This window comes from Pteropus medius, unplaced genomic scaffold (assembly GCF_902729225.1).
Source record: "Pteropus medius unplaced genomic scaffold, Ma_sr-lr_union100, whole genome shotgun sequence".
NCBI classification, from domain to species: Eukaryota; Metazoa; Chordata; class Mammalia; order Chiroptera; family Pteropodidae; genus Pteropus; species Pteropus medius.
Genome location: NW_024340699.1, coordinates 9,013,869 through 9,026,139, shown reverse-complemented (window position 1 = coordinate 9,026,139; position 12,271 = coordinate 9,013,869). Strand labels below are relative to the sequence as shown.

The window sequence follows — 12,271 nt, the reverse complement described above, 5'->3', positions numbered from 1 at the left end:
AATGGTCACATAAACAAGAAAAAGACAGTAGTAAAGAAAAAACTGGTGAGCTCTGAATAAAGTATGGCATGCAGTGAATAGAATTGTACCCAGGTTAACTTCTCAGATTTGAAAGATATACCAAGGGTCCCCAACCCCTGGGCTGCAAACTAGTGCTGGTTTGTAGCCTGTTAGGAACTGGGCTATACAACAGGAGGTGAGCGGCAGGCCAGGAAGCGAAGCTCCATCTGTATTTGCAGCCGCTCCCCAGCGCCAGCATCACTGCCTCAGCTCCACCTCACATCATCAGGCATTAGATCCTCATAGGAGCAGCGGTCCCTGGTGCCACAAAGGTCGAGGACCGCTGAGATACACCATAGTTAGAGGAAATGTGAATACTAAGGGAAGCCACGTGAAGGGCGTATGGGAACTCTATACCACCTTTGCAACTCATTTCCACATCCTGAAGTATTTCAATATAAAAAGCTTTTTTAAATCCTGTACATGCTATTTTGGAACTTAAGTGAATATAAGAAAAGAAGAAAAGGGCATATCTGGCTCAGATGGCCCCATTCTAACAGCATAATCGTATTAAGATTATGCATTCACCTCATGAGAAGAATAAAGTGAAGAAGGAGAAAGCAAAAGGGCTTTCAGGGCAGAGATTGGAAACATCAAACAATCTTCAAGTCTAAGTGAAATAGAGACATTTACACCAAACATCAGTTTTTTAATCTACAACTTTGCATTCTGTAGTATTTGTATCATCAAAGAAGGATGCTTATCTCATAGTAAGTTTTCACCAAAGTCTGACATAACACAACAAAAATGTAATAATCTCACACTGAAGGCCCTATAGGAAGCTCCTACCATGTGTCCTCTCTGTCCCCTCGTTGAGTGCCTGCCTGCCTGTCTGGAATTCCCTACAAGAACCTTCCCCTTCTTTTCAATCTCTGGCTTGATAACAGAGCCCAGGATAAGCTCTCACCTGAGTAACTTCGCATCAAAGACTGTTTCCACATCGTGGAGGACAGATGGGATGTATTTCAAAGCCGCCACCTAGGTGGGAAGTGAAATAAACATGAGTGATGCCCACATCTAACAACTCTGTAAAGTGAGAAGGATACTTCACAACTTGACACAGATCAAGGGAGAATGACCCTGCATCCTGGGCACTGCTGTAGTGATTCAAGACTCTATATGTAGATTAGAACATTAGCATGTACTTGAAATGCAAAAGTAAGTCACAACTTCCTCTATATTCAAGGAGGCAGTAATATATAGTAGAAAGATCACAGACTTTGGAGTTATACAGGCCTACAGTCAAATCTGGGCTTTACTCCTTAATAGCCATTTGGCTTTGGACAAAACACTTAACCTCTCTGAAGTCTCAATTTCCTCATCTGTAAACTTGAGAAATAATACCTATTTTTCAGGATTGTGAAGATTAAAAATGATATGTGAGGCATGCAGCAGAGAGCCAGGCATATTTTAGATGCTCAATAAATGGTAGCATCTATCACTCTTGGAAAATGGTGTGCTCGGACTGTTTTGCTGGTGGCAAGCATGGCTTGGACTGAGTTATGTATATTTTCTTTCCCTGGCCAATTTGTGAACCACCGTGGGCATGGTTTAGCTGCCTTAGAAAACTGCACATTGTGGTGGATTGTTCTTTCCTGTGCAAGTTTATTGATGCATCCAGAGGCAGGAGACACACCCACCCCTCACATAAAAGCACCATTCGCTAAGCAGCAGAGGAGGCTGCCATTTCCGCGGCAGGTTAAGTCACATGGCTGGAAAAAATGTTTAAGAATCTAGTGGAAGCATGCATTTTTATTTTCTTTTTATTTTCCTGTACATTCTAAGTGTTCTGTGGTCAATAGGTATCATTCTTTACAATTAAACCAGAATTAAAATAGTGAAAATTCCTTTCTTAAAGAAAATCTTACTGAGCTTCTTAGTTAACATAAATAACGATCACGCCTGTTCTCTTGAGAACTTGCAGTGGGGCAGACACCGTGCTAAACACTGTTGTTAGATTATCTTGTTAAACCTTTGTGAAAAATGACATAAGCAGAGCCATTTCAAAGTAGAGCCAGAACAGCCTTTTTAGAGGAACTGCCTTGCACGTTTTACTCCTTGAACCTCTGGAATGTTTGAACCGGGCAAAATAACCTTTAGGCTAGGCAAACCAATACGGTCTTAAAAACAACTGTTTGCAAAGCAAAGAGTAAAAAGCACAGGGACTGATCCCAAGGACTGACGATTATGGCCTCTCTTTCTGAAGGCAGAATCAGTAACCAGCCATGTATGGCTGAAGAGTAACTCTGTTAACACCAATAGAAATTCCTTTCTCCTATGCTTATAATTATTTCCCTTCCTTTTTCTCATTAAAAACTCCTTGCCTTCACCCTATAATCAGGACACTATTTGGGTTTCTGCCTCAATCTGTGCTCCAAGAATTGCAATTTTTTTGATCCCAAATAAATGTTTGTTGTCTCTCATTTTGACTTTTTATTTTTAGATTAATACCTTATTTCAGCCCTACAAGGGAAATACATTTATTATGGATAAGAAAACTCTAGAGCCCAAAAGGTTCGCTAACTAGCCCCAGGTCACAAAGTTAGCAAACGGGAGTGCCAGGATTCAGATTCAGGTGGGCACTTGTAAATCCACCCCTCTAACTGAAGCTCCATGCCCACCTCACTCAGATAGCAAGTGTCTCTCTCTATGCCTTCATCCTTTTTTCCACTTTGTTCTTTGTGATTCTTAAAAGTCAGTAATAAATGTTTGATGAAAAAAAATTCACACAAGATAATTAATAGGGTAAATATTGCTCCTGAGTTCCCACATCTCTATCTCAGCCTTAATCCCTACTCCCCAGAAAGGACCACTGTCAACATAGCAGTGAGTGTCCTTCCAGATTGCTTTTGATGTAGGATCGATCATGTGTGTGCATGTAGGTGCACGTGCACGTGTGTGGGATTTATACAGTTTTGCGACTTGCTTTTTCCAGCTAACCACATACCTTGGCATTTTTGCACATCATTCCAGAGGGCTCGCTCCTCTTCTCTAATCGCCCCACAGCAATGCCCTTGTGCATACATACACCGTACCTTTTCAAGCCCTCTTCTACTGACGGACTCCATGCTATCTTTAGTTTTTCTTTATTATAAAATATGTGGTAAGAAAAATATTTAACATATACATTAGTGTATCTGTAAGATTCCCTGTAGGATGGATGGACTGCTTGCTTGAAGAGGAATTAGTGTTTCAAAATGTATATACGTATATACAAATGTACCTTTTAGAAGATAGCATCATATTACCTTAGGAAGAAGTGGTAACCCACTTCCTTTTACTCCTGGCCCCATAACCTTGCTAGCCCTGATATACAAATTTTTTAGTTCTGTCAGTCTGATATATAATGTGCAACAATTTGGTTTCCAGGGCAGGTAGGCATCTTTTCTATATTTATTGAACATCTATATTTATTAATTTGCTTGTTCATATTCTTCACCCATTTTTCTTTTGGGTGACTTCATATTGGTTCATGGAAGTCTTTATGTATCATTAATATTAACCCTTTTTTGCAGTAAGACATTTTGCAAAAATTTTCTCTTGCTCGTCCTGCAGTTTGACTGTTGCTTGTCTTTTAGCTTTGTTTATCGTATCTTTCGTTGCACAGAAGGATTTTAATTTGTATGTTGTCAGATTTGTCAGACATTTTCTTTATAGTTATTAGATTTTGTGTCTAGAGATTTATTTTCTTTATTCTTTCAAATCAAGATGACAAGCGATAACAAGATTCAAAAGCCAGTGTTCCTAAAACTGTGTTCTATTGGGACACCCTTGTCCCGTAGGATGGTATTAGGTATTCTGTGGTGGGGGGAAGAATTCACATTCAAATAATTTAGGGAAAGTCTGGTTTAAGCAAAGATAAACTGTTGAGTTTTATTTTTCATTGCAGAAGTTTTCACAATTTTAATATGCTAAAATGTGTTACGTCATTCCTCGAGGCGGCTGTAGTACTTAGTGCACTCCAACCTAGCTGCTCAGCCCATCTTTATTGAGAAACACCAAGCATATGTAGCTAAAGCAGATGCCTGTAGGGCTGGGCAAGCAATAGAAAGCAGTGAAATGAGATGGGCACAGCCCCATGGGGAGTGATGAGGTGTGTGGAACCCACACTCGGTCTAAAGAATGGGTCATTCTTGTTGACTTGTTTTAACACTGTGCTAGCCAAATCAAACACATCTGCAGGCTGTTCAAACATACCATAGGCTGAGGCAGATACCCTGGAAAGGGCTGGTCCAAGCACTTCTATCTTTTATCCATTCTTAAGGCGAAGACCACAGAGCTCTGGGCCCGCAGGGACAAGGGCAGGAATCCCAGCGCTCCAGCTAGCACCAGCGTGTGCCTCGTCCCATTTCTTTACCCTGAGCCTCAGCATCTTCATGTGGGACCAAGGGGAATGATGTGAAACAAAGCATACCATGTGCCTATTCTAATGGCCAGCATGCCCATAACAGTGTATGTGCTAGATCTTTCCTTATGTCACCTCTTAAGCACATGCCCTCATTTCCCCACAACTAGACAAAGTATAAGATGCACTCATCATAATCAAGACCAAAGTGAGAGAACAAAAACAGAAACAAACCCTCAGCAAGCTGGGGAAAGTCACGACTTCAGTGTCTGCAGCAAGTTGCTGGCTTTCAAAGGCTACACATCATTGCCGGGCTTTGGAGTGATCTGCAGAACAGCAGCCACCAGGAGTCTGCGTGGGGCTCACAGGTACACACTCCAGCTCTCAGGGAGGAGGAGCCAGGCAGGGCTGTGAGAAGGACTGCTAAAGGAGGAGCCAATCTTCCCAGCTTCCTAGTTCTGGACTGGCAGTAAGTAAAACAGTCTGAATAGTTGTCACCCTGAGCTGCAGAGGGTGTTATCAACTCAACTTTCAGCCACACAGAGAAGCGGCAGGCCCGTGGTTTTCTTTTCCAGTGGGGACAGCCCATCTGTGACGCAGGAAGTTTGCCAAGTCTTTTGTCTTGGCCCCACTGTACAGCGCAGCGCTGGCCATGGGGCTCACGTCGACAGTCCCGCACTTCCCACGGCCCTGGCACACGTGAGTGAAGTGATAGCCGTAGGCTCAGCAGGTGCAACCAACAACCATCCCCGGAAGACAGAGCAGCTCAGCCATAAGCACTTGCTCCATGTTTCTAGGGCCTGGGAATTAGAAACGGCTAGGCTTTCTAGACCTGTTGGCCTAGAGAGCTGTGTTGCTTTACTGTTACTATTATTTCTACTCTCATTAATACCCTACTCTACATAAAATAATACTGTGTCATGTTATTAATTTCACTCCATAGTATACATTCCTATATTACATATAATATTTAAGAGAAATACACACAGATATGTTTATATATATATATGAATATACATATATATAATAGGGAAATAAATACACATATAATAGGCTTATTAATCATAGAGATTTAAAATTGCAACTATTATTGGAAATGTTATATGTGTCAAACACTTTACATGCATGATCTTGTTTCATTCTTACATCTGCTCTATGAATAGATACTGTCATCTCTTTTTACCAATAAGGAAACTGTAGCACAGAGGTTAAATAATTCGCCAGAAGCCACACAGCTGATAAGTAGCCTAGGAAGGTTGTATATCTGATTCTTGCTCCTTACCAGTGTGCTCTGCTACTTCCCATCTCGCTTTAGGGATGGCTTCCATGTTGGCAAGTGGGGAAGTCTCAAGTGGGGGGAAAGCCTGATTTGGTGGAGGACATAAAGAACCTTCCCCTCTTTACGATGATAGTTTCTGAAAGAAGGTACAGTTTTTCCAACATTCCTTAAGTTAAGGATCCTCCTTACCACATGTATAGGAGTTGCAAGAATAGTCACATTTATCAGGTCAATAACTGGTTTACTGTGTGACACCAAATAAATTTCTTAGATTAATCACCAACTCTGGGCCCCTCTGCCAGAGGCCAGGTATATCCCTCAAGAAGAGGGCCAGACTCAAACCAAGCAATAGTGATTTTACTGGCCCAGAGAGAAGTCACAGGAAGACACTTAAAAAATTGCTATCCAGAGGGACTTCACCAGAATTAATAAACCCAGGCAGCTACAAATAGCAAACATTTAATAATAATAATAAACAAAGCAAATCAGTTGTATTCTCTCAAACTCAAAGGGGAACTGTCTTTTGAGTGTTTCCAGACTCTCTCTCTCTCTCTCGTGAAAACAGAGTGAGCACGCGCAGTATTGGTGCCAGCTGACACAGACTGCTAGCCAAAAAGAGAATATTGTGCAATGGTGTGAGGTTATACAAGAACACCGGACAGCTTCCTCGTTCGAGGGCTCAGACAATAATCCCATCCCATCAATTTTCAATCTCTTTTTTTCAGCCAAATCATGGACAGTCAAGGTGCATAGAAACTGGAGAAACAATGTCACAGGCATTTACTACTACGTGACCAGAAGGCAGCTCCCTGAGAGACAGTGAGCTGTCCCTGAGGAAAATGCACGCAACTCTCAGGATTTTCAGCCTCGTCACTAATCTTTCAGTAAAAGAGAAGGGAAGAGGGACCGAGAGGTTCTAGAATACGTATGTCTCCACGCTTTCTGTAACCCAACATTATGCTGGCCCCCAAGGCCTCGCAGGAGGCAGAAATGTTCGGCGTACGAAATGGCTGAAGAGGCAGACTGTGTTCTAGTCCAGTTGGACCATTTTTATCTACGTGTCCTTGGGAAAGTTAATGCTATGTGCTCCAGTTTCCTTACCAGGTGAATGAAAGAAATGAAGTTAACTACTTTATAGGGCTGAGCGAAGATTAATTGAAAAACATGAGCTATCAGTATGACTGCAGTAGCCTCATTAGAACAAAATTTCATCCCACTCACCATAAATCCATCATTACGTTAATCCTAAGTATGGGGTGTATAGTTGAGAAGGGGGCACAATTAAAGAATCATTTACATACGAGGTGACACTCCAGCGCCTGCTGTTAAATATTACGTCTCATTTCTCCTATGTCTGAGGATTCAGCGCACAGCCTGCAGGCCACTTCTCAAGAATGGGCCACTTTCTTCCCTTAGTTCAAACATTTGAATATTTTACGCCAATTAACAAAAAGAGAGGAAAGAAAGCTGCGTCCTTAATTAGTTCACCTCCGTGCTTATAGAGCAAACGTCTGCCCATCTTTACTGTTGCTTATTGCTTATCCACCTGGCATTTTGCCAGAAGACTTGGGTCCTTGATGAAACTATCCTGTGTTCATTCGGTGGTGATTAGGAACTCAAACTCCGGGCTTACATAGCCTGGATTCAAATCCCAGACCTGCCGCTTCTCAGCTGTAGCTAAGTTGCTCAACCCCTCTAAGCCTCCATTTCCTCGTCTGTAAAGCAGCGATAAGCAGAGTATTTTCCTAATAAGGTTGTTGTTATAAAAAGCAAACGAGCTAATAATATATGTAAAGCTTTTAGCTTAATGCATAACACATAATAAATGCCAAAACATAAAACGGCAGAAGCTAGTATTCATTCTTTCATTTATTCTGCCAAAAGATATTTGAGTACCTACTATGTGGCAGCCTCTGGTTCAGATATTAGAGAGATATATAATATCCCTGACTTCCTGTACACTCTAGTGGCTTTATTAGCAGGAGTGGCGATCATAGTGGCTAAGGGAGCATGTCATGCAATATGAGCTGTTCTTTTATCTCTACTGGTACCGCCAAATTAGAACATTATGATGAATCACAGACCTGAAGGAGGATGAGTCAAATGGGTCTGCACAGTGTCCCCAAATGCCCTTTACTCACATTCGAGCTACATCCAATTCACAAGTGTCTGGTGTCGATTGTCTCAACCTGCCATCAGTTTTATCAACTATGCTTAAAGGGCTGGCATACACACGGACTTCTAGCATATGGCTCATTATTAAAAACACATGGCACCGCCTAGCCTAACCCATTTATTGTGGCTTAGAGAAGAATATTAACTTTGGATTTAGGAGACCTGGGTAGATTGAAATCCTAGCTCTATCACTATGGATAGGTGTGATTTAGGATGAATTATTTAACTTGATGAGTCTCTTATGGAAACTGAAGACAGGATTAAAAACACTGTATGTGAAAGCCTAGCTTCGTGCTGGGCACATGGTAGGCACTTAATAAATGAAAGGTGTTTTTAATGCTCCTTCTACCCTCTTTGAATGGCTGGCTTTAAATTCTCCACAGTTTGGGGTGAGCTGCTCCCATGACAATGCTGAACAATGAGGATAACTACAGAAAGCCATTCACAAAAGTTAGACGAGCCTTAGAAAGCAGAAATAACGTGTTTAGGTCCCAGAATTCACAATGGACAAAGCTGAAATTGAAGCAGATCAGCTCTACTTCAAACCAAGGCAGGCATGAATTAGGGTTTCCACCACAAGCTGCTAACCAGCTGGAAATGTAAAGACTGAACCAGGAATGTCAATCACTGGCACTCTGTGCTCTCACTCAAAACGTATGGCAGACATTACTAATAGATCACAGCACTCTTTCCCACTGTACCCCACACAGGCTCAGAATCGAGACTCCAGTCATCTGGTGCTATTTCACTTGGTAAAACTTTGCCTTCCTTTTTCTCTTTTAATAAAGTCAGTTTTTGTGAGTTATTCTCCTTGAAATTTATATCTGCTTTTTGATCTAACCGAATACCTGAATGTCCTAACACTGTTTGGCTTCCTGTGACAGGATTAGGAACACAAATATCCCCTTCCAGATCCTGGGCTAGGAAAATGCTCCCAAAGCTTCTGTTTTATGAGGAGGTAAAGGAGGGAGAGATATAAAAGACTAAACATTATTTAAACTGAACTATGTAACAGGCCCTATACATATATTACTTTATTTAATCCTCTCAATAATCCTTCATTAGACATTAGGCTTCCCATTTTACAGGAGGAAAAATGGAGGCCCAGAAAATGAAAATGATTTGCCAAGCTTTGTGTGCCCAAGTGCGGACACCCAACTCCCACCCCGGGCTCTCTGGCTCAAAATCCAAAGCTCTTTCTCCTGCAGCAAATGCCAACATCGGAGAAGATTCCATGTGTGGGGTCTGCCAACATCACACAGCTTTGACCCCTCTCCCCTCATTGGACCGTTCCTCATACCCCAGAACAACATTAAATTCTCTTCAGGTACTGCTCCCATATTTGAATATGACCTTAAATTCTTCTTTGATAATTTTTCAAAAACCATACAAATAGGTAGAAAGCATCTTTGATCGTATGTAAATCCTTAAAGTTAAATTTGGCCCTTAGAACAAATTTAAAAAGAGATGAAGCCCCTTTCCACGGCTCTGGGGTAGAAATCCATGAAGAGAAACCAGCATAATCTGGGCCGAATCCCAGAGAAAATGAGGCATTTCTAACACAGCTATCCAGACAATAAGAACCTAGGTAATAAGACTTATGCCAAAACCATGATAATCATATTAGTTCTCCACATCTGCATAACGTTTTATAATTTGCTCTTTTTCAAACAGTGTTTATTTGATCCTCACCCAAACAGTGCAGTTTTATAGATGAGGAAAATAAGACACTGAGACGTCGTGCAGCTGACGAGGAAGAGTCTTGTTGGCCCGGTCGCCTCTGTACCGTGAATGCTCACTGGCTCATCGGCTTTCTCACCTCCCTTCCTTCTCCTTCCTTCTCCTACCTTCTTATGCCCTTTGTCCCTTCATTCCTTACCCCAAGAAACGTGTAGTTATGATGTCTTCCTGAAAGAGCCTCTTCCTTCAAAGGCAGAGCTGAGTTTACGGTGTTGAGAATAAAGGGTGGATGATTTTAAGGAACTGCCACCTTAACCATTCTCACCATTGAAAGTGGATCAAGTTTGACCTACTTGCTTCTAGGTAGCAAAAGCTTCAGCGCTATTTTAAAAGAGGCACTGCTACTTTCATGGGAAACAATAATTATGCTTTCTCCCGCCCTACGGAGCCCTTGGTCTTTGGGGCCATTACACCATGTAGCCTGCCCACGCCTTCAGCCAGCACAGGGCTTCATGTTCAAGCAAAAGTAGACATTATCTCACCATGTCATTGTTTATCAAATGACCAAGGGAAAAGACAGATTATTTTTGCAGCGTAAACCAACCTGCAAAAGGATGGTGGTTTTATATTGACTTTTCATCAGGTTGTTGATTGATTCAAAGAGCCGTCTCATAGATTCTTCAAACTCCATCTGTTCTTTGCCTTCGTAGAGCCTGAAAGAAGACACATCTGGGTCATTTCTCATGCCAACAGGTAATACCTTTGAAAGTGCCAGCCACAAATTTTTTTTAAAATTGAAAAGAGAAAGGGGTGGGAGATGGAGACTCTGGCCAGAAGGCGGTTGCTGCAGCAGGTGCCACATGCATAATTCACTCGAGGGAAAAACCCACGTCCACCCATATGGAACAGAAATGCTCACATAACAAACCCACCCCCACCGTCGTTTTTATTAAACCCTGAAGGACCTCAGAGGTATAAAATCTGAGCCAAGAGGACATTAATAATTTCAGCCTTCTTCAAGAATCAGAGGGGAGACTGTGGTCATTAGATTTTCAAAATATCATGCAAACATCAAGGAGAAATATTTTCAAATACACAGCTGTCTAGTCAGCCATTGAAGGTTTGTCAGGCGAACAGGAGGGGCATGCTCGTTCCATGTCAGGGGCCTTGTTTTCGCTGCCCTGTCATTTCAGGAGCATACTTATTACCTAATTTAAATCTTCTATTCCACTAATTATAAAGGTCCTGTGCTGTTACTGTAAAAAATGTACACATTGCAGAAAAGCATTACTTACAAAGTGAGACTCCTCAGTAATCCCGCCCAGTGATTAGTGATTGTTAACATCTTGACAGGTATCCTAACAGAGATTATCAGGCCCTGTGCTTAGACACACATGTGACTTTTTATAGAAATCATCCCCTTGTATAAAGGCCCCTGAGTCTTATCACCCTCTTGGCCCAGTCTTGGAGTGCTGTTCAGCCCAAAGCCTCTCAACAAGCCTCTATTGCCGACCATGAAATATCCGCAGCCTAATCTGTGGCATCCTGTGCGAATACAGAGAAGATGGCTTCTGTTCCCAGTTCAGATAAAGAGCGTCTCCTGTCACGGCCCCATTCACAGTCAACACTACTGGGCTGCTGGCTGTGGCAAAGGTGCTTTCCTCAGATAAAGCGCTGGCACACTTCACAGGTTTGTTTGCTCTGTCAACCACAGGACTGGCAGTCCATCAAGGCCACCTCAGCGCTGTCTCCACTAAATCCCCACCCATCCTCTGGCCCCCTTTTCTCTTCTTTCTGCTTCTCTTCTACTTCCTTTCTCTGTAAGTGTGCCTCTCTGTCTTCCGAGCATCATTCGCTCTCTGTCTCTCCGTGCGGCTGTAGGTTTATCTCTGCTGCTCTCTCTGTGTCTCTAGTCGCTCTCCTTCTTTCTCTTCCTTTTCCTAACTGACCCCTTCCTTAAGCCCTCGTGAAGTGAGAAGCTTAAGGGGAAGCCAGTGCTGAAGAGCCCATGAGCCGGCAGTTGCTGCTGACTTTCTGGTGTCTAGCTCAAGGCCGCGGAGGCAAGAGGAACCAGGAGTGCCTAAAGCAGCTTCTCTCCTCCTCTCTCCGCAGCTCCCTAGAGTTCTAGATCAAGATCTGTGGGAAAGGCCAGTGAGTGCCTAGTCTGTGTTTCTCACTGTGTGGTTGAGGACACTGAGACCCAGGGTGGGAAAGTGACTTGGCTTCACGCCGTCTTTTAAATGCTATTTGATAGAGGTGGGAAGGAAAAGTGACTTTTAACCTGTAAGCCTAAGTCAAGGCCTTCCACTCAACTTTCACACTTTGTAGGAAACTGAATTTAATTTCTCCAGCAAGATATGCTGTGATTGCTCTAGGACTAAGTCACAGACTGTGCAGGGAGTGTCGCTGGAACCGGAACTCCGCATTCTTCTCCTTCTGCGCCCTAACAGGGGAGGGCGGATGACACAAACCTCCTGAGGACAAGACCGAGGCATCCGCCTCCGCCTCCGTGGGAACCCAAGCTGCTCCTTGTTGTTCATGTCAGGAGTAAGTGTCTTAACACCACGCTCCAGGCCAGGGAAGGAAATTACATTGATCCCTGCTAAGTTTCACAAAGGATTAAAAAAAAACAAAACGATTCTGTGGGACAATGGCTTGCAGTTTACACTGGCTACTTAGGCCTGGAGTTTTACTAAGTGGCAATAAGAAGAGTTGGAGGAAATGCCTGTAGT

General features: G+C 42.7%; 1 protein-coding gene across 1 annotated transcript in view; it reads right to left on the bottom strand.

Moving 5' to 3' along the window:
• DOCK2 (dedicator of cytokinesis 2) overlaps nucleotides 1–12,271 on the bottom strand; it is a 366,360-nt gene that overhangs the window by 270,367 nt on the left and 83,722 nt on the right. Inside the window, exons 23-24 of the mRNA XM_039876355.1 lie at nucleotides 10,144–10,252; nucleotides 968–1,038 (exon numbers count right to left, since the gene is read on the bottom strand). Coding sequence (XP_039732289.1) covers nucleotides 968–1,038; nucleotides 10,144–10,252 — 180 coding nt within the window. The remainder of the gene's footprint in view (nucleotides 1–967; nucleotides 1,039–10,143; nucleotides 10,253–12,271) is intronic.